At 40.9% G+C, this 20,324-nt stretch overlaps 1 protein-coding gene across 9 annotated transcripts in view; it reads right to left on the minus strand.

Moving 5' to 3' along the window:
* Tmcc1 (transmembrane and coiled-coil domain family 1) overlaps positions 1-20,324 on the minus strand; it is a 166,280-nt gene that overhangs the window by 111,993 nt on the left and 33,963 nt on the right. For 6 of the 9 annotated variants that reach the window (XR_003300269.2, XR_003300268.2, XM_077793428.1 and 3 more), the window contains 2 exons: positions 12,748-12,803; positions 8,659-9,349 (listed from right to left, as the gene is read on the minus strand). Coding sequence is in view for 7 of the 9 variants with exons in the window: in XM_077793428.1 (XP_077649554.1) it covers positions 8,659-9,222 (564 nt within the window). In the remaining 2 variants the exon portion in view is untranslated. The remainder of the gene's footprint in view (positions 1-8,658; positions 9,350-12,747; positions 12,804-20,324) is intronic. The other 3 variants (XM_026382997.2, XM_026382996.2, XM_026382998.2) reach the window with 1 other exon arrangement.

Genomic DNA, 20,324 nt, shown 5'->3' on the forward strand with positions numbered 1-20,324 from the left:
GTCTGGGAGACCTAAAAGACCACACAGCCCCTTGAGGAGAACATCACACAACTTGAGTAGATGGAGCAATTCCTCCCCACCTAAGATTTTGTGGTAATGAAAGGCTCGAAGGAAAAGTGGAATTTCCTTAGGATGGTGCTCCCTCCCTCTTATCTAACTTCCAGATGGTCAGCAACACGGCGGGGGTGGGATGGGGGGGCAGAATAAAACATATTCACTGCTATGAACAACCACATTACCCACTAGTAACAGTGTGAGCCAAGGCAAACCAACCAACCACCACTCACTTGCGACTTATAAGCACTGTTTGGAAGTAAGACAGTGGTGACACTTCCAGCAATTGCATCATGATCATTTGGGGAAAGCAATGGGAAGTTTACCTTTTTATCTAAATTTCTACTGTAAGAGTTCATTATCAGGCCTCAAACCTGCTTCAATTCATGAAGACCAACTTTTTTCTTTTGATTTAGGAAAATTAGTTGGCAGGCTACCAATTCTTTGGCAAACTAGATCCTTTTGTAACCACCAATGCTTTCTGACTTCAGCTTATACTTCCCACACTGAAGTGGACCCAGCAAAGGACTAGAATCAGCCATGGTCTCCGGCAAGCTGAACATTTTCCCTAAGACTTAATCATTTGTTTAAAAAAAAAATACTACCAATGATATGGAAAAAGAGTCTCAATTACTGCATGATTCATCAAAATTCAGTTAAGGCTGGTTTCTTGGTGACTTAAGGCAAGAAGATAACAGAGGGATGGTTCTTACCTTCATTTACCTTTCTTAATTCTCCAACATTATACTATGGTTCATGTGAGACCTTAATAATGGGCTTTCTCGATAAATAAAATTATGGCATTTGCAGGAAAATGGATGGAATTGGAGAATATCATGCTAAGCAAAGTAAGCCAATCCCAAAAAACCAAAGGTCAAATGGTTTCTTTGATATGAAGATGGGGATTGGGGGGCAGGGAGCATGGGAGGAATGGAGGAACTTTAGACAGGGCAAAGGGGAAGGGGTGTGGGCTAGATACGTGTATTACTGCACACACGGGACAACTCTGCATCACGTACAAAGTTGTGCTCCACTTGTGTAACAATGAACAGAAATGCATTCTGCTGTCATGTGTAACTAACTAGAACAAATAAAAACAATGGGCTTTCTTTTCCACCCCAGCTCAATCTCAAAATGCAGAAAGAGCTCCATGAAGACTGGTTATTGAACTGACCACCTCACTAAATAAAAACGTTGCTTTATTAAGACACTGTAAATTACTTGTTCATTATTATTTCATTTAAACATACTAAAGTACAGAATCTTATTGCCCATATTTTAATGAACTATTAAATATAACCAGGAAATCATTACACTATTTTATTTTTATTGCTACCCATCTGAAAAAGATGAGTGTTCAAAATTAATAACATTAGAAACCAAAAAAGGGGTAGTGATAAAAATCACTCTGCCAGTGCCCTTAGATTTCTGCCTTTGTTCAAACAAGTTGATCTAGTAACTAATTTTTGAAAAAAAGGAAAAACTTTATTTTTCCCTTTTCTTGTCCCCTATTTGACAGAATTGATACTTTCCAATTTCTGACATATCCATTAGGGTAAAGAAGCAAGAATGTTGAACAGGGATGTGGAGGAGCCCAGGGACATGGTCATAATAGCTGTGTGACCTCTGGCAGGTTTTCACACTCCGTAAAGTGAGGAATCCAATTAGGGTTTGAAGACGCAACAGTACATGGCTCTTAGCTCATCACTTGGCAACAGCCAGTGACCTATTGACTAAAAGTCAGAAGTGTTGCAAGGGACTCATTTTGCAACCCAAGGTTGTTAAATTCTGGGTTTCCACATTATTACAATTTTGAAATCTGAGCTATGGCTTCTAATCCCAGTAAGAATTCTGGGGGGAAGGGTGGGGGCGGGGCAGTGCTGGGGACTGAACCCAGCAGCGTTTTACCACTGAACTAGATCCCCAGTTCTTTTTATTTTGAGACAGATTTTGCTAAATTACTAAAGCTAGCCCCCAACCTGCCACCCTGCCTTAGCCTTCCAAATCGCTAGGATTACCAGTAACATGTTACTATGATACAATAACATATATTTGGTCAGTTCTTAAATATTTGACTTCATCTTTAGTTGGAGATGTGAATATTTTTGTACTACATCTACACCAATAAGCCCTTGCTATTTTTAAGTTTTTTTTTTCACAATACCTTTATTTATTTACTTTTTTGTGGTGCTGAGGATCGAACCCAGTGCCTCACACATGCTAAGCAAGAGCTCTATCACTAAGCCACAACCCCAGTCCCCTTTGCTAATTTTTATTACAAAAAGATCTTCCATCAGATTTTTTAAATTAAACATCTATTTATTGTAAAATGATTCTGTTGAGCAGAGTGGAGCACACCTATAATCCCAGCAATTCAGAAGGCTGAGGCAGGAGAATGGGAAGTTCAAGAACAGTCTCAGCAATTTAGCAAGACCCTGTCATAAAATAAAAAATAAAAAAGAACAGGGAATGTAGTTCAGTGGTAAAGTACCCCTGGGTTCTATCCTCAGTACCAAAAAAATATATCAATAAAATGATTCTACCTAGGATTCTACTTAAATGTTTTCAAAGTTTATTTACAAAATGAGAGACTCAAATTAATGAATAATGTGTATTAATTGTGACCCTGAAATATCAAAGTTCAAAAGTAAAATCTACTCTGCTTATATGACCAAGAGGATCAGGTCATGATGATGTAATATCAACACAAGTCATTAGTCAACTCTAAACAAATACTTAACTAAGTTCAATTTTGTGTTAACTTGCCAAAGTTGCCTATCTTTCTTGAGATAAAATGCTGTACTGTCATTTCAGAAGAAAAACCAATCTGTTCCAGCAATACCTTATATAACATGATATAATCTTGATCTGTCCCTTTGTCTGAGTCTGTGAAGGAGGACCTTGCATCTGTGTTTTGGACATTGGGTGCTGAAATTCTCCTCCTGACTCTTAAGATTCAAAGATACTAATAAAGTACCCAACTCTCTCGGGTACAGATGGGGAGGCAGAAAGTGGGTCGCCTGCTATTTTCCTTTATGGGTCTGATTACCCTAAAGCCTGTGCCTGTTCTGTAGGACAAAGGAAAGTAGGTTACATTTCATTTAAAAAAGTGAACTCTACTTTTTATTATGTTAAGTCTTCAACATAAACTCTGCTGCTTCTAAACAGAAGGAATGCAACTCAAATTTGAAAACAAAACATTTAAAGAAACATCCCTGTTAAACTTTATATAACAAATTTATCAAGGTCAAGAATACCACATCTGTATCTTCACTTCCACTCATTAAACCACCATATTTAACCTTGAAATAGATCATTAAGGATAATCAAAAAATGGTGGGGGCGGGCAGGATGTAGCCATACACTTCTGGCTCCAAGGGTCAATAAACCTATATAAGTCACCTGCTGTGACAATCAAGCTTTGGAAAGAACAATTAAAAAGCCAAAATATTTTCATTTCTAACTCAAGGCCACTTTTCCAGTCCCATGTTATTATCAACTGCCTGTAAGAGATTCCCTCAACAGTGTTGGTAACTCCACTGACACTAAATAAGTAAAAAAGAGAGCTCTCTATTGGGTTTCATCAACACAATTTTTTGACTATTTTGTGGAAAACCAACACTATTTTTTTTACCAGTTCTCCCAAGCAAATCTTGGGATTAAAATTTTCTGTTTGTTTTTAACCTTTGATTTCCTATGTGCTTTTCTATTACCTATTCTATTTCCACAGTAACCAATTCGATATTTACAAGAACACCTGCTAACTTATCTTAGTCACTTAGCCTTTATCCTAATGACCTCATGTATAGGTTACTTCTCAAAATATCATCCACAATTAATGTCCAGTCAGGACGGTCACCCCACTTCCATCTACCAGTGCTTGCCCTAGGGCACCATCTGGTGGTCAGCAACAGGAATTATCTTTTTTCTTGACACCTTATCCTCTTGGAAGTAAGTACAGCTCGCTTTCTGGTTTTGCTCATAGCTCAACTAATTCAATCACAGAAATTTCTTTATTTGAACACACACAGTCCCGTCCTCTTTATACTCCAGTTACTAGCCACACACTACAAAAAATTCTTTTTTCTTTGTCCATATTTTAAGTTATCCAAAACAAGTCCCTAATTGTAGCCTATTAAAGATAAATTTGCCTATGAAGAGGAAAACAATGTAGTGAGCTCTAAAGTGATGTCATTTTTAAAAAAGTCACTTCCAACCTTCCCTTTAGAAGATCAAGTTTGGATCTACTGTCTCATTTTTCCCTCTAAACCTTTTCTATCTTAAAATTTATGACAAAAACATTGCATTCATTCTTACTATTTTATAAAACAAGAGGTATTTTTTAATAGTGCCTTCCTGTAATCCGAGTACCTTGGGAGGCTGAGGCAAGAGGATCAAAAGTTCAAGGCCAGCCTCAGCTATTTAGTAAGGCCCTGTCTTAAAAGGGGGAGGTAGGGGGGAAAGGCAGTTGGGAATGTAGCTAAGTGGTACAGTGCCCTTGGACTCATCATCGCCAGTACCCCTCCCCACAAAAAGGAGCCATTTAAATAGCATCAATTTATACTGTTTACTATGTAGTTACTATTGCAATAGTGGCATAGTTACAATATTTCAACTAGGTTTTGGAGGAATGCACCTTTTGGACTAAACTGGAAATCTACAAACCATTTCTAACACTGAAATTCAGAACGACTTCTCCCACAGAAATGAACAACTGAGTATATGTTTTATAAGTTGACAGATTCTATGCTACATGACAATGACTTCTCAGTAAAGTTGTCTGGTACCTTAGATGGGTTTTTCCCATTTTATTCTGTCTTCAACATAGTAAATTTCCATCTTAAGCAGTTATTTTTTAAAAATTTGATGTGTGTGTGTGTGTGTGTGTGTGTGTGGAGAGAGAGAGAGAGAGAGAGAGAGAGAGAGAGAGAGAGAGAGAGAGAGAGAATATGAACCCAGGGGCAATTCTACCTCTGAGCTACATCCCGAGAGAGAGAGAGAGAGAGAGAGAGAGAGAGAGAGAGAGAGAGAGAGATAGAGAGAGACACACACAGAGAGAGAGAGAGAATATGAACCCAGGGGCAATTCTACCTCTGAGCTACATCCCCAGAGAGAGAGAGAGAGAGAGAGAGAGAGAGAGAGAGACAGAGAGACAGAGAGACAGAGAGAGAGAATATGAACCCAGGGGCAATTCTACCTCTGAGCTACATCCCCAGAGAGAGAGAGAGAGAGAGAGAGAGAGAGAGAGAGAGAGAATATGAACCCAGGGGCAATTCTACCTCTGAGCTACATCCCCAGCCTTTTTTTTTTTTTTTTAAAGAGAGAGAGAGTTTTTTAATATTTATTTTTTAGTTTTTGGCGGATACAACATCTTTGTATGTGGTGCTGAGGTTCGAACCCGGGTCGTATGCATACCAGGCGAGCCACATCCCCAGCCCCAGCCTATTTTATTTTTGAGACAAGGTCTCTTTAAGTGGCTGAAGCTGGTCTTGAACTTGAGATCCTCATGCCTCAGTCTCCCAAGTCACCAGGATTACAGAAGTGCACCTCTGTGCCCAGCTAATATATTTTTTTAACATGTAATCCCTCTGCCTTAAAAAAAATCTCAGTATTTCCTATTTTCAGTCAAATCATCAAAATTTAGTTTCACATTCATATTCCTAAATAAAAAACTTCTTCCCTAAACTGAAATTTGAAAAATAAGCTATATATAATTATATATTTTCCTAACTTATCTCTTATTGCTTCCCCTAAGTGTCTGGCTAACCCTTGTCAACTGGCAGACACCAGGGTTCTCTATGTGGGAGAGACACACAACTAATTGCCATGTATGGTCCTAGCTCTCCAGAGACTCACAACTGGGGTGTTGTGTTGTTGTTTGCATCTCAACTATTTTTGAAGCCTAATTATTTGCTTATATTGTGTCATTATATAATGGGAAAGATCTGTACTGACTGGAAAGATCTGTACTGAAGATCTGTCATCTGACATGCTGTCCAGTGCACCTTTTCTACACAGCCCTAGACTGAGCTCTTCTTGGGCCTTCTACCATCTTAATTTCAATAACATCTGATACATATTGTTCTCCACTGAAGCTTTTTAGTTGCTGAGAATGGACTAAAAGTATGTTGCAGGCACTGGTTAACTCAGTTCTCCAGGTGGGCTGGCACAGCCTCAGGCCACAATCAACTGCCTCAGCCCTAGACAATCAGTTCACCCTGCTTGCTGTCTGGATTTTAACTTTCTGTGCATGCCATGAAAAAAAATGGGAAATACAGAAAGTTTAATTTATAGTATTTTCAGATGAGAAACAACATTAAATGTTATTTATTGAAATGACCTCATCTTGAAACTGAAGGAAATGAAACCTAGAGAGTTTAATTTCCTTAAGGTCACATGGATACTTAATTACAGAAGTAACTGGAATCTAAAACCACAAGCTCCTGACTTCTGAGCTTCGTTACATTATATCACGCTGCTTCTCAAACTGCCACTGTATGTAATTCCTGCCTCCTTAACAAGATGGTAAGGTCTCTGAGAATAATAACATGACAGAAATCTCTCATCCCCAAATTGCTAATCTCCAAACTACAAATACTGAAGAGACAGTTATTGGTAGAATAAAGTCTTTGTTATAAAGAAATTTAATGAAACTGACAGGGCAGAAATCTGTGTGAACAGTATAAATATTTGTGTGTTATCATGCATGTACTTGTAGAGACTGAAAAAAGGAACAAATTACCCTGAGAGGAAGGGTGACAACTTAACATGATGACAGCTAGAGATAGAGAAGCACATGAAGTGAAAAGTCTTAATGCTCAAACCACAAGAGAGGTTTAAATACTATTTACAGACCAAATTCTTATTAGTAAGAACTGTCCCAAGTGGTGCTCCTTACTCATCTGGCACACACAATGACTTTTGGGTCTGTGTTCGTCTGTCTTCAGTACTGTGCATTTTTTATTTTGAGACAGGGTCTTGCTAAGTTGCTGAGGTTGGGCCTCGAACTTGCAATTCTCCTGCCTCAGCCTCCTGAGCTGCTGAGATTACAGGCATGTGCCAGAGCATGTGGCCTGACTTATGATCTTGAAGTGCAGTATCATCCCTCTCATTTTAGTGCTGAGAAAAAAACAATTTCAATACCATTTCTTTATAGTGCAGGTCTCTGGGAGATGCTCATGTGCCCTTCCTTCTGCCTGGCATGCTCTTTCCCCAGACACCTGAGTGGCTTGGTTTGCTCCCTCACATCCTTCGGGTCTTGGTCATGGATGGCACTCTCAGTGACATTCAACCTGACCATTCTACTTTACAGTTATCTTTCTTTACAACTCTTGTACTCTGTATTTTACTTACACGTTTTATTAAAATCTTCCCCTTCTACACAGTAAACTCCATAAAAGGCAAAGATTTTTATCTGTTTTACTCATTCACATGTTGAGTACCTAACACAGGAGCCAGCAAGCATGGCCCGTAAGCCCAGGTAACATCCACCGGCTAAGCCAGGCAGGCTCATTCACACACCCGACAGCACACAGCTGGGCTGCTGCACAGAGTTGAAAACATTTACTGTTTAAAGGAACGTCTGCAGATCTCTGACCTCAAACAATCGTAGGCCAAACAATAAGTACTTAAATCCTATTCAGGAACTTCAAAATCTGTCACCCTATGATTTCTTCTGCTGTGATCTCTTTACCTGCCTTTTTGGAGGGTGGGGGAGCGCTGGGGACTAAACCCAGGACCTTGCACATGCTGGAAAGCACTCCATCACTGTGCTACATCCACAGTCCCAACTGCTCTAAAACTCTGGTTTCAGTCATCGCCATCTCTTGCCGAGACTATCACAGACTCCTTACTGCTCTCCTGGCTCCCACCCCGACCTGCTGCAGTCTGTCCACACCGTAACCACAGAGATGCCTTTAGAAATATGAGTCAGACCACACCCTCTCATGCTCAAGAGTCCTCAATGGCTCCCCATCTCACTGGGCATACAAAGGCCTTATAAACCCTACAAAGCCCTACCTGTGACCCTCCCTGGCCTCATCTCTTATGACTGCACACACGGCTCTCCCACACCAGCCTCCTCACTATTCCTTGACAACTCAGGCAGTCCCGCCCTTGGGCTGCTTCACCTGCTTGGAGCGCTAGTGCCCGGTCGCCACATCTCTGCAGGTCTTCCCTCAAGTGTCCTCTTCTCACTGAGGCCCACACTCCTCATCTCTCCTCCTGTTCTATTTCTTCCCCACAGTGCTCATCACACAATCCACCTCCTCTCCCCGGGGCGCGCTGTCTCCCCCAATACCTTGTGTCTCCTGATGTCCCCTAACTACCTGGACCATCACCTTGTACACAGCAGGTATTAATAAGTACTAGTGAATGACTGATGAAAGCTTACCCCATTTCAAAAACCCATCCGTGCAAAGTTTCCAATTAGACATCCCGTCTTGCTGCCCTACGTCTATTTCCACTAACCCAAAGTCAAGTACACTCAGGCACCAGGAGGAGGCTTTCCACACAATGGATACGCCAGAAAATCAACCAAGACCTGTCTTAAGGCTGTGCACACACACCCAAGGCTACAAGAAAAAGGAAACCTGGAGGACTCACCCGCTCCACGGATGCCTCGTCTCCTGGGAGACACGCCGCAGCCGCACAAGCGATCTCCATCATGGCGGAGCTGGTGGGAGCATCGGTGGTGGAGGAAGACCTGGGTCGGCCTGCCTGCAGCACAGCGGTCATCTCCTGGCCAGACTTCCTGTTGATCTGCGGACTTCCTTTCGGGGCCTCTGGCTTGCCCCGCCTACTGTGCAAGCTCGTTCCTCTCTTCATCTTGGGTGGCACTCGGATCTGCTGCAGAACCCGATTCAGAGCTGTGGGGTGGGTGGGGACACCGTCAATCTCAGCACATGCGTTCTGGCTCTCCAGATCCACCTCGGGTTCTGGATCAGTCTGAATCTGCTGCACATCATGTGGAGACACTGATGACCTCCTGCGCTGGTGCTGGAAGAGATGCTTCAAGCCTTGGCCAATCACATTAATGTTCTCCAAAGCATTGTGGGTCATTTTAGATAACTTTTGTTCAGATTCTGTCTGCTTTCTGGCCTCTGCATCTTGGGATTTGCCTCCAGGATCAGGGTCCTCATATAACTGTTCACTGCCCGAAGGCTCCATCAGGAGACTTAATAAGCTTATTTGCAAACTCAAAAAATTTTAAACACACCAAGACTGTCAGATTAGGTAGGCATTTGCTTCAACAGCGACTATGCATGCAGCTGTGAGACGGAGGCTTCATGCCTATCTAATGTTAAGAAAGAAAGAAAGAAAGAAAGAAAGAAAAAGAAAAGAACCTTATATCATAAGTTCATGCAGAAACTCCAGTGTTAAAACAAAGAAAAACATGCCATTAACCAAACAAATAGGCACTATCATCAAGCAATCTTTAATCAAAAGATTAAAAGATAGTTTTCTAGATAGTGAATAATGACTATTTTCTAGGAAGGGGGGGTGAAGCCCAGAACAAATACACAGGAAATGAAAACAGCAACATTTTAAAAAAATGTTTCAATATGTGAAGAATCCCACAGCAGATTCACCATCTTGGAAGAGACACAGTAGTAGCTGACAGAACAGTGGCTGTTTAGGAGATTAAGACAAAAGCTGTCCAAAGCTTGTTCTGGATGCAACAATTTAATTCCTGTCATTCAAAACTACAGTTAATTATCCACATGCTGAAACTCAGGAAATTCAAAGAATAATAGTGAGAAGTGAATATCCAAGTCTAAGATCCGTGGATTGCAATGGAATACAGGAATCTGTTGTTACCATTCATTCATCAAGCTCACTGGTAATCAGAGGTGACAGGCTTGCTCTTTTGAGAGGACAACAGGAATAAAAATCTTAGAGGCTGAAGTCTCTGCTGAAGCACAAACGACCTTTCTGGCACCGTGTGGACAAACAGGCCAGACAGAAACAGTCTTCAGAGAGACTAGAGCTTTGCCCAGTAGCAGCTTTCAAGAAAGGAGACTCAAAGACAATCCCCTTCTCAACAGTACCATGCCTGACAGAGGCGTCCTGTGTATCTACACAAATTCAAAGGCAAAGACGTCACACAGTAACTGGGCGTGATGGACAGAAAAGGAGAGATCAAACAGCAACCATACACCAGTGTTAGATGCAGGAGGTTAAAAGGAAGCACAAACCAAGAGAGGTCAAGTCAGCATCACTGCCATGGTTACTGAGATCACATGCTGAAGGGGATTGGGGGGAGGGATGAGATTTCTCCTTAGTAGAAAGTGTTTATTTTTTTTTATTGAGTTTGTAAAAATATACAATTGCATAAACTCACAGAAGCTGCTGGTGAGGCCAAAACATGATACAGGAAGTTCTTTATGCCCAGATTTTTTCTCAACCTTTGGTTTAGAAGTCTTTTAAGCTGTCTACATTCCCAGGTACTAAGTCATACCAATGAAGCAGTGTTCGGATCACATTTTGGGGACACGCAGACACCTTTTCCCCAAGTGGCTCTCTAGGAGCTGTAAATTAGCTGGATGTCAGGGTTTGCTGCGAATGAATTCAAACTCTCTGGAGGTTTCTTCCTAGTGACTACTCAGAAGACCTTCTTGGCCTATTGCATGGACACTGTCACGGGGACTCCACTGTCCCTGTTCATTCATGCCCATTTCCTCATCCTGACTTTTTACCTCTCATGAGCACAAACAGGGCGACAGCGTTAAAGACACTGGTCTGTCACCTGTACCTTCCTGCTTTTGAAATACCATAAAATTCTTTGCATCTTAAAAAAAAAGCAAACGCAAAACAGCAATAATAGGAAATTTCACTACCTTTCGCTCAAATTCTTTGAGGTGCCACTGAAATCTTGCCATCCTCCTGTGGCCTCTGATCCTTTCCCTGATTGCCTATTTGCCTTTTCTCTGTCCCTTTGGGACAGCCCAGAAAAAAACCCTTAACTCTTAATTAGATTAATCAATGTCCTGGGCTCTGGTGCAGTTTTTTGGGTGGGCTCCTTTTGGGCAAAAGTTTTGCCCATAATGTATGGATTTAATTATCTTCCCCTTCCTTGGGAGTTGGTCTGGCAGACTAATAGTTATTGAGTTATTTGTAATCTCCTGAGTTAAAGGCGATGGAGCCAAGATAATCCAGTAACAGTGGACACACTAACTGATCTCTCCGCACAGTGGCCACCTAGACTCTAAAAAGATGGCAGGACGTCAGAGCTGCAGGCTGACAGTGAAGAGGTGGCCTGGTCCTCCCTTATTTGCGCTGCATTAACTAACATGACAACTCACTTTTTTGTTGTTACTGTTGTAAGTAAATTGTATAAAGTAAATTTATCCCCTGAGATTAAAGGAAAACATGAATAAAAGAATGTCAAGGTTAGCTGAAAAACTACATGGCCTACTTGTCTCATATATACAGGTATTAGGAAATTATTATCCAACAAATCTCTTTCTTTGGGCAGTGTTATAAACTAATCAAGTGACCATCTGTTTCTCTCCTATTTAAAACACGGACAATATGGCACATTTTAAATGTCACTAATTTTGTCTGAGATTTCATCACTAGCATGTGTCTATTATTTATTTTCAAATAATCTGCAATGATGACTGATGACAAGGAAATATTAGCATTCTCTGGGAAAACCTGAAGTGGCGTCAATTTCTAAGCTGAGTCTTGCAGAGCTAAGGCCTCTAAACCAAGGCTCTCTTCCCAGTTGCAAGGATTAGGTCGCAGAGTAGGATGGATTTCAGGATTTCCGAAGGCATGACTTATCTTAATGTTACTAACGCACCTTACTGAGCTCTAAGCATTAAATTACCAGATAAAAATTTGGAAAAACCACCTATAACTCTGATTATAAAATGTCATCTGGTACTTACACTTGCAGCTATAGTCTGCATTACTGCTGTGCTATCAGCACCAACAAGAAACATGGCCACCGTTTTGAAGGTTCCTTAAATTTTCTATACAAAAAGCCTTTAGGGACCCTTTCAATGTATGCCAAATATTAAGGAAAGTCAAACGTTATTAGCAGAACCACATGCAATGATAACAGTGTAATAATTATGGCTATAGAACTGCTGATATTGTAAGAATGCAAGCATGAAAGAAATTCAATAACCTCAAAGTTTTTTAGTGCTTCCCTATTTTCTTCTGAGTTTATAAAACTCCCCAATTATCTGTATTAGATCCCGGCTCAAGTTCAAGTTCAACTGTGCAAAGCCAACTGTAGTTTTAAAAAGAGGGAAACAGGAAATGAGGGCTCCTCCTTTATTCACTGAGACTCTCTAAAAAATGAAGTTCTTTTAAGTAAACCACAGGAAGTGGAAAAGGGGGAAAGGAAACAAAGCAACGTGAGAGAAAGGGGTGAAGAGGAAGGAGTGAAAGTTGGGAACAGACAATAGCAGCTACCGTTGACCAGGCTCTTCAGATAATTTTGTTAAACTCTCAGAATATCCAACAATTAATCTTTCCACCACAGTTTTACTAAAAACATACCAAGCTGTTAGTTAACAGGAAACAAGTTACTCTGAACCAATATAAGTGAAAAGGTCGTTACAAATGTTTTGGAGGGCGCTCCACCAGCCACCCCCCATTACACACCAACGACCTTTGTCTTTTTATTCTACTTTTCCTTTCCAAGTGAACTGCACTGACTAGAACAGACTCAATACTTGCCTTCATCACTCTTCCTCAAGCACTTCCAGGGTGTACAGGAATCCTGTCAGGAAAAGCTGAAAAACAAGCATTAAGAATTATTTTTTTTCCGTATTTTTTTATTGTGGTATTATAATTGTACATAATGGTGGTGTTGGGGTTTGTTTTTACATATTCATACATGCACACAATAAAGCAGGAAGAATTACAAAGTGAGAAACTCAGGAGGAAACTTACCTATTACAGAAAAAAAATTAAAGAACATACAACCAAAATGTTAATGGTCCTTATCTTGCGCTGGTAAAAAGAAGTAGGGTAATTTTTTGCTAGTGCTAGTCGGTATTTTCTAATTTTTCAAAAATATAATCAAGAAAAAAAGATTTTTCAGGGGGCACAGTACTGCATGCCTATAATCCCAATGACTCAGGAGGCTGAGGCAGGAGGCTCATAAATTGGAGGCCAGACACAGCAACTCAATTTGAGGCCATTAGCAACCTGGCAAGACTCTGTCTCCAAACAAAAAATAAAAAGGGCTGGGGATGTGGCTCAGTAATAAAGTGCCACTGGTATCCCCCCAAAAAAAGATTTTGGAAAAAAAAAGATTATTAATCTGTGAGCACATAAAAAAGAAAAAGTGACCAATGTTGTAGTTTGCACTGAATATTTTTACACTATCATAACTGTACAAGAAATGGACATTCTACTAGTTCTAGCCTTAAAGTAACATGCAATACAAAAACAAGTATACAAAAACACAACTCAGATTTTTTTCAAGCAGCTTCTAACACTGTATCTGTGATTTTTATTTTAAGGCAATTTAAAAAATCTATATTTAATAAAAAGAATATTAAAAACAAACAAACAAAAACCTTACATATACAAATAAGAATCAAAAGGCACCAAAATCGAACTTTCTTGGCAAACTAGTTTCTAACAGCACAGTTCGGTGCTGAAGTGTGGGGAGGACAGCGATTATCATCAGAAGTCAGAAGATCAGTTAGGACTGGATGTGTCGGGGACAGCCTGATGAAAGAGGAGGCTGTAACTGAGCTCTGGAGGCTGAGGGGACAGATGAAGAAGCAGCAGGATGTGGGCCAAGACGTCCAGCCAGAAAGTGAAACACACAGTATGTCTGAGGCCAGTGGAGAGGCCACAGGACCTACTGGGGGTGCCCAGTTTATAGTAGAGGAAATAAAATTCAATGGGTAAGCCTGGAAAGTTAAAGGAGGGCTTTAAATGTCGGAATAATTATCTGACAGCCTGCATATGTCAGGCAATAAAATGCACCAAGGTGACCAGCGCCTTACCTCCAGCCCTCACACACCCTGCCAGAGGAGGGTAAGGTCACTACCCCCAATTCACAGCGGAGACTCTTAAGGCCAAAAGAGGTCTAGTGATGAAAAACTTTACTTAATATCATAGACAATCAAGAGCTGCTATGAGATTTTGAGGCTATAAGGGTGTTTTAGGACTAATAATCCGATGGAATGGGAGAGATGCAAGAAAGGGGAAAGGCCATCAACAGAGAAATCAGGTAAGGGAATTAATAACGACTTAGAAAAAGGTGATGAGGATGAGCTAAACCCAGAGATATGGCTGGGAGTGGGTGACTAGAAGGCAAATGGAAAGGAGTCAACGTGCAAAAGGTACAGAGGAGGCAATGGGAGCTCCCACATCACCCTGATCCAAGTTTTTAAAAGATTAGATAAAACTGATCATGTTATACACAACGATATTCGTACTTATCAGATAGAGATTTACTTAGCAAAGCAACCATCCAGTTGGGCATCCTGCGTCTGACTTCAAGGGTAAAAACACCAGGCAGACTTCACTAGCTCAAAACCCCCACAACTGTTCTCTTCAGCAAACCTCCTGGGCTCCCTACGCCTGGTGAGGGCTTCTTCCCCCACCCAGTGTCACAGACGGACCTAGTTCCTGAGACCTACAGGAGCTCAAGGATCATGCCGGTGTGTTGCTTGTTTTAATATTTCTCCACCATTTCCCCCTCCTGGCCCAAGAGTTCACAACTATAAAATTTCATTTTTCTGTTCTCTCACCTCTCACAAGCCAGGATAAAATGGAAAAATTTTAATTACCTAAGAAAGCTTATCTATCTTCCCTCAGATTCTTTTGAAATCCCTTTTCCTAAAGTCCTTAGTAAACATCCTCTTCTGACCAGTGTTTCTTATTCATGGTGTATTTTCATGCTGTCAAAATTTTTTTCTTTTCAGAGATGATTTAGAAATCAGTCCAATCCTTTTAGACCTTCTTGTAGTTTTTTTTTTATTTTTATTTTTAAGTGACAGAGGCTTTCACCTGTCAGCACATGGATAGTTTACACTAAAAAATTATCCAGCTTAACTTGTCCCAACCCAGAGAGAAAGATACTGCTTCTGACATCATCAGAGATGTAAATAATGAAATTAGTATATATTACCATAGTTTTTAAAAGTTATACATACTGAATATACGTGCTCAGACTATTTCATCCTGAAGGTGACCGATTATTATTTTACCCCAGAGGGAGAACTACTACACTAATAGAAAGGAAAACAGAATTTAAATACTCTATTTTTTCTCACATCCAAATAAATATCAGGAGAAAAAGCAAGATCACAGAACAAGTAAAATGCATAAAACATAACACTATGTCAGACAAATTCAAATATACTAATTAAATACAACTGGTCCAAAAGACAAAAATTATACTAAATGAAAAGAACAAGGATAATGCTTAAAATATAACCAGAGAAAATAGCAAAAAGTAAAAAGTATAGGAAAAAAATCATACAAACTAAAAGAAAGCTGTTCTAGCTATAATACTCAAAGCCGCAAGAGAGAGATAATTCACAGGATTCAAAGTATAATTCATCAGGAAAATGTCGTTTCAAATTAGTTATGTATGTAATAAAATCACTCCAATTATACAAAGCAACACTTAGAGATTTACAAAGACAAATTTAAAAACTCCATAGTCATGGGAAAGTTTTTTTTTTAACAATTCTCAGTCATTAATAGATCATGATCAATAAACTGGACCTAAATAGACATTAACATAAAACACAGCACCCAACAACTGTAGAATAAATGCGCTTTGAAGCACAATGAGATCATTTACAAAAATTGACCATATGCTGAACCCTGGGGCGAGTCTCACAGATCTCTGAGAGGCTGAAAGGTTGGAGTGCGCTCTCTGGCCACAAGGTGGATCTCTAAGGCTCAGCCCGGGGCGGGAGGCACATTTTTCTCCCCGTTTTCTTTTTTTCCTGTTTTCTTCTGACTTAGCCTTTTCAGGAGGGAAGGGACAACAGCTAAGGCTGAAAAGACACCTAAGAGCTTCCTCTCTGACCAAAGGAAACAGTCCTAGGAGTATCCAGGCATCCATACCATGCAGTTAGGAAGAAGAACCAGAGACCCTGACAAACTGCTGCAGACTAAATGTGGGCTGGCGTCTGAGTCAGCCCTGGGGCTGCAATCGGGAGGAGTGTCCATTCTTTGTGGACTTTTCCCTCCAGAAACCTGAAAAGGCTCTCTGGGGCAGGGGACAGGAGGGAGAAAGCCTCTCCCCAGCCCTGCAGAGCCTGGGGAAGGAAGAGCAGCCAATGTCAGACCATTCCAGACGCACTTCCCCCATCTCTCCCATCTCCCCGTGGAACAAAACGGTTAATCTGCAGGGAGAAATTAACCATGGCCAGCACTTGCGCTGGGAGAATTCCACTAGAGCACGAGGAAGGGGAAGGAGGCCCACACCTTATCTTCACCCACGTCCACTCTCTCCCTGAAGTTACACCCACCTCAGTGTGCGGGGAAGGCCGCAGAGACAGGCTGAGCACACCTAGTGAACTGCCATTAGGGGAAAAGAAAGCAGGTGAAGGGCACGGGGTCTTGTGAACGCCACACCCCAAGACCCAGTGCTCCCACAAATCTGATGCTTGATCAGAAGTCACAGAGCTCCTGTCACCCTCACTACCAGGAACAATCTCGAACAATGGGAGAAGGTGGGAGAGTGCAAGAGACCGACCCCCTCTGAGAAACAGCCTACCAGGAAAACTCAGAGACAAGGAACAAGGTATTACTAGGGAAATCCGAAGCCTCTGGTCCCCATGGCAACAACAAATGTCAACTCCAGTAACCATAGTGATAATAAACATCAAACACCACAGAATCCCTGAATAGATCAACACAGATCCCCACCCTAAAGGACTAGGAGAAGGCAACACAGTCAAATGTATCCATTTTAAATGCCAACCTCAGTTTCTCCTGTTGCATACAAAACATACACCTTTCGACAAAAACCTCATGAAGCCTTCTAAGTAGTAAAAACACCCTGAGGAGACAAGGTAATCAGCAGAGCCAGAGTCACACATGACAAGTTCTGACGCCATCAGGAATTTAAAGCATGATGGATAATCAAAGACTCTAATGGAAAAGACAGACAGCACGTGAGACCAGACAGGTAATTTCAAAGAGAAACGGAAATCATAAGGAAGAGTGCGGTGGAAACGCTAGAAATAAGAACACAGTAACAGATCACACATGCCTTCCATAGATAATTATATAGATACGGAAAGAGCAGACTTGAACTGGAAAAAGATCCAGTGAACTTCAAAACAGTCTAGTAAAAATAATCCAAGCTGAGGACTCAAGGGGAAGACAAATTTTCCTACTTGGAGGACATCCAAAAGCTATGGGAAAATAAACACTGCTACATACACAGACTTAGAAGTTCAGGAGAGAACGGAACGAAAGAAATAGCCAAATGGCCAAGAGCTTCACAAAATTAGTAAACTCCAAATTTAGGAACTCTGAAAACATTGAACAGGATAAATACCCAAAAAACAAGACCAGACATCATGTTCAAGTCGTCAAAGAGAAAAATCCTAAAGGCAGCCAGAGAAGGGAAAATGTCTTACATACACAGGAACGGTGACAAAGCCCACAAAGTCCCCTTAGAAACTTCACAAGTGAGCCATGGACTGAGGAATTTCAAGTGCAGAAAGAAAACAACTGCCCATCCCATATTCCATACCCGGTGGAAATACCCCTCAGGAGGAAGCAGAAATACAAACGCTTCCCCAAAAAAACGAGAACCAAGAACCTACTGTCAGCAAATCCTCCCCTGCAGGAGGACTAGAGCAAGCTCCTCAGGCAGGAGCGGGGAGGCTAGAGCTGGGCTCCACCAAAGAAGAATCAATGGAGGGAAAGCATCATCTGTTATTTTTCAGATTTTGAAGTGCTCTAAATGACAGCTGCTGAAAGTAGGAGCAATGTACCGGTGCCTATAAAGTAAGAAAGGGATGTCCATCAACCAGGAGGCGAGGGAAGGGGCAAGAAATGGGAGCACTACAGCCACACTCCACATGTGAGAGGGTAAAACACTGCTGGAAGTAAACTCAAAGTTTGTTTAAGAATATATCCTGTAAACCCTAAGACCATCAACCACTAAAAAACTTTTTTAAAAGGAATGTCAATAATAAGGGAAGAGTCGATAGAATTTTTTAAAAGTTCAGTTTGCACCAGAAAATGTGAAAGAAAAAAGAAACGAGTGCAACACCAACAACAAGACGAGCAGGAGGTAGGTTTCCATCTACCTATGTTAATAATCACGGTTAAGGGTGAGCAGACTAAACAAACCAGTGGAAAACCAGACTGTCAGGGTGGATGGAAAAGAAAGGCCAAGCCAAGTTCAAGAAGCCCATGAAATATAAAGATTTAGGTAGGAAAAAAAAAGGAGAAAAATATAGCACACAAACACTGATCAAAAGAAAGCTGGTATAGCCAAATTAATTGCAAAGAAGATTTCAGAAGAAGAAATGCAAAGAGGGGCATGACACGATGATGAAGGAGTCACTTCTCCAAACAGATGGAAAAGTCCTGGATCTTGAGTGTCCCCCAAAAGTCATGTGTTAAAGGCTTGGTTCTCAGCTTCTGATATTGAGGGGTGGGGAGACACGTGTGTGTGGAAACTTTATGAGATGAGGCCTAACGGGAAGTTCCAGGTTCCTAGGGGCATGCCCTCAAAGGGGACCTTTGGACCCGAGTCTCTTCCTCTTTTTCTTTTTCACAGCAGGACCTGAAGCTGAGTACCTGTGCTCTGCCTAAGGTGGCTGACCATGGTGTGCTATGTTGCTAAAGCTTCAAAGCAACGAGGCCAACTGATCAAGGACTGATTTCCAAAATAAGACTTTTCTCTTTATAAGCTGATTTACCTCAGGTATTTGTTATAGTCCTGCGAAGCTGAGTAACCCAAGTTCTAAACACTTATGAACCTGAAACCAAAGATTCAAACTACATGAGGCAAAAACTGGAAGGATCTTAGGCTGGGTTGTGGCTCAGTGGCAGAGCACCTGCATAGCATGTGTGAGGCACTGGGTTCGATTCTCAGCACCTCATAAAAATAAGTAAAATAAAGGTCTACTGACAACTAAAAAATATTAAAAACAAACAAAAAAAAAAAAACGGAAAGATCTGGTAAGATAAGTCCACAATTCCTGGGGCAGACTTCCAAGGCTTGTCTCTTAGTAATTGATAAAACAAATGCACAGAAAATCAGGAAGGAGCTAGCCCTTGCTAGGCAAACATTCCCCACTAGGCTACATCCCCAACCCTTTATTTCACACCTTGAAATACAGCCGAGACTCAGTGAAGATGGTGTTTTCCTTAAGACAGTGAACCTCATAAACTTAGTTTTGCCTGATCAACATTTTTTTAAAATGGGCTTCTAGATGGTAACAGTCAACAAATACAAAGGATTAGTGACACGAATGGATGACAATATTTTATACATGTAGTGAGGGAGACAGACAGACAAGAGTGGTGGGAAAATGAGACTGAAAAAAAAAATCAGAAAGGATACAGGTGGCCTCAACAGTTGAGCACTATCACCCAATTTAACCTAGGTGACGTTTGAAGGCACGCCATGGAACAACAGTTGAATATACATTCTCTTCAAGTGCACATGGAATATTCACAAAGACATGCCAGTTTTAGATCAATAAAAATGACCATTAAAATTCAAAAAATAGATGTGATACAGAGTATATTCTTAGACCATAATGGAATTGAACCAAAACCAACAGCAAAAATTACTGGAGAAGCCTTCCCCCCCAAATATTTGAATATTAAACAATATACTTCTATATAACCCATAGTTACAAGAGGAAGTCTAGGGCTGGGGCTCAGTGGTAGAGCGCTTGCCTCACACATATTTGGCCCTGGGTTTGATCCTCAGCACCACATAAAAATAAATAAAATAGGGGCTGGGGATGTGGCTCAAGCGGTAGCGCGCTCGCCTGGCATGCGTGCGGCCCGGGTTCGATCCTCAGCACCACATACAACATACAACCATGTTGTGTCCGCCAAAAACTGAAAAATAAATATTAAATAATTCTCTCCTCTCTCTCTCTCTCTCTCTCTCTTAAAAATAAATAAATAAATAAATAAATAAAGGTATTGTGTCCATCTACGACTAAAAAAAAAAAAAGAGGAAGTCTAAAGAAAAGTTTTAAAATAGTTGCAAGAAAATGAAAACAGAATATACCAAATTTATGCAATGCATCCAAAACAAGGATTAAAGGAGAATTTATAGTTTTAAACAC

The sequence above is a fragment of the Urocitellus parryii genome, chromosome 16, assembly GCF_045843805.1.
Source record: "Urocitellus parryii isolate mUroPar1 chromosome 16, mUroPar1.hap1, whole genome shotgun sequence".
Classification (NCBI taxonomy): domain Eukaryota; kingdom Metazoa; phylum Chordata; class Mammalia; order Rodentia; family Sciuridae; genus Urocitellus; species Urocitellus parryii.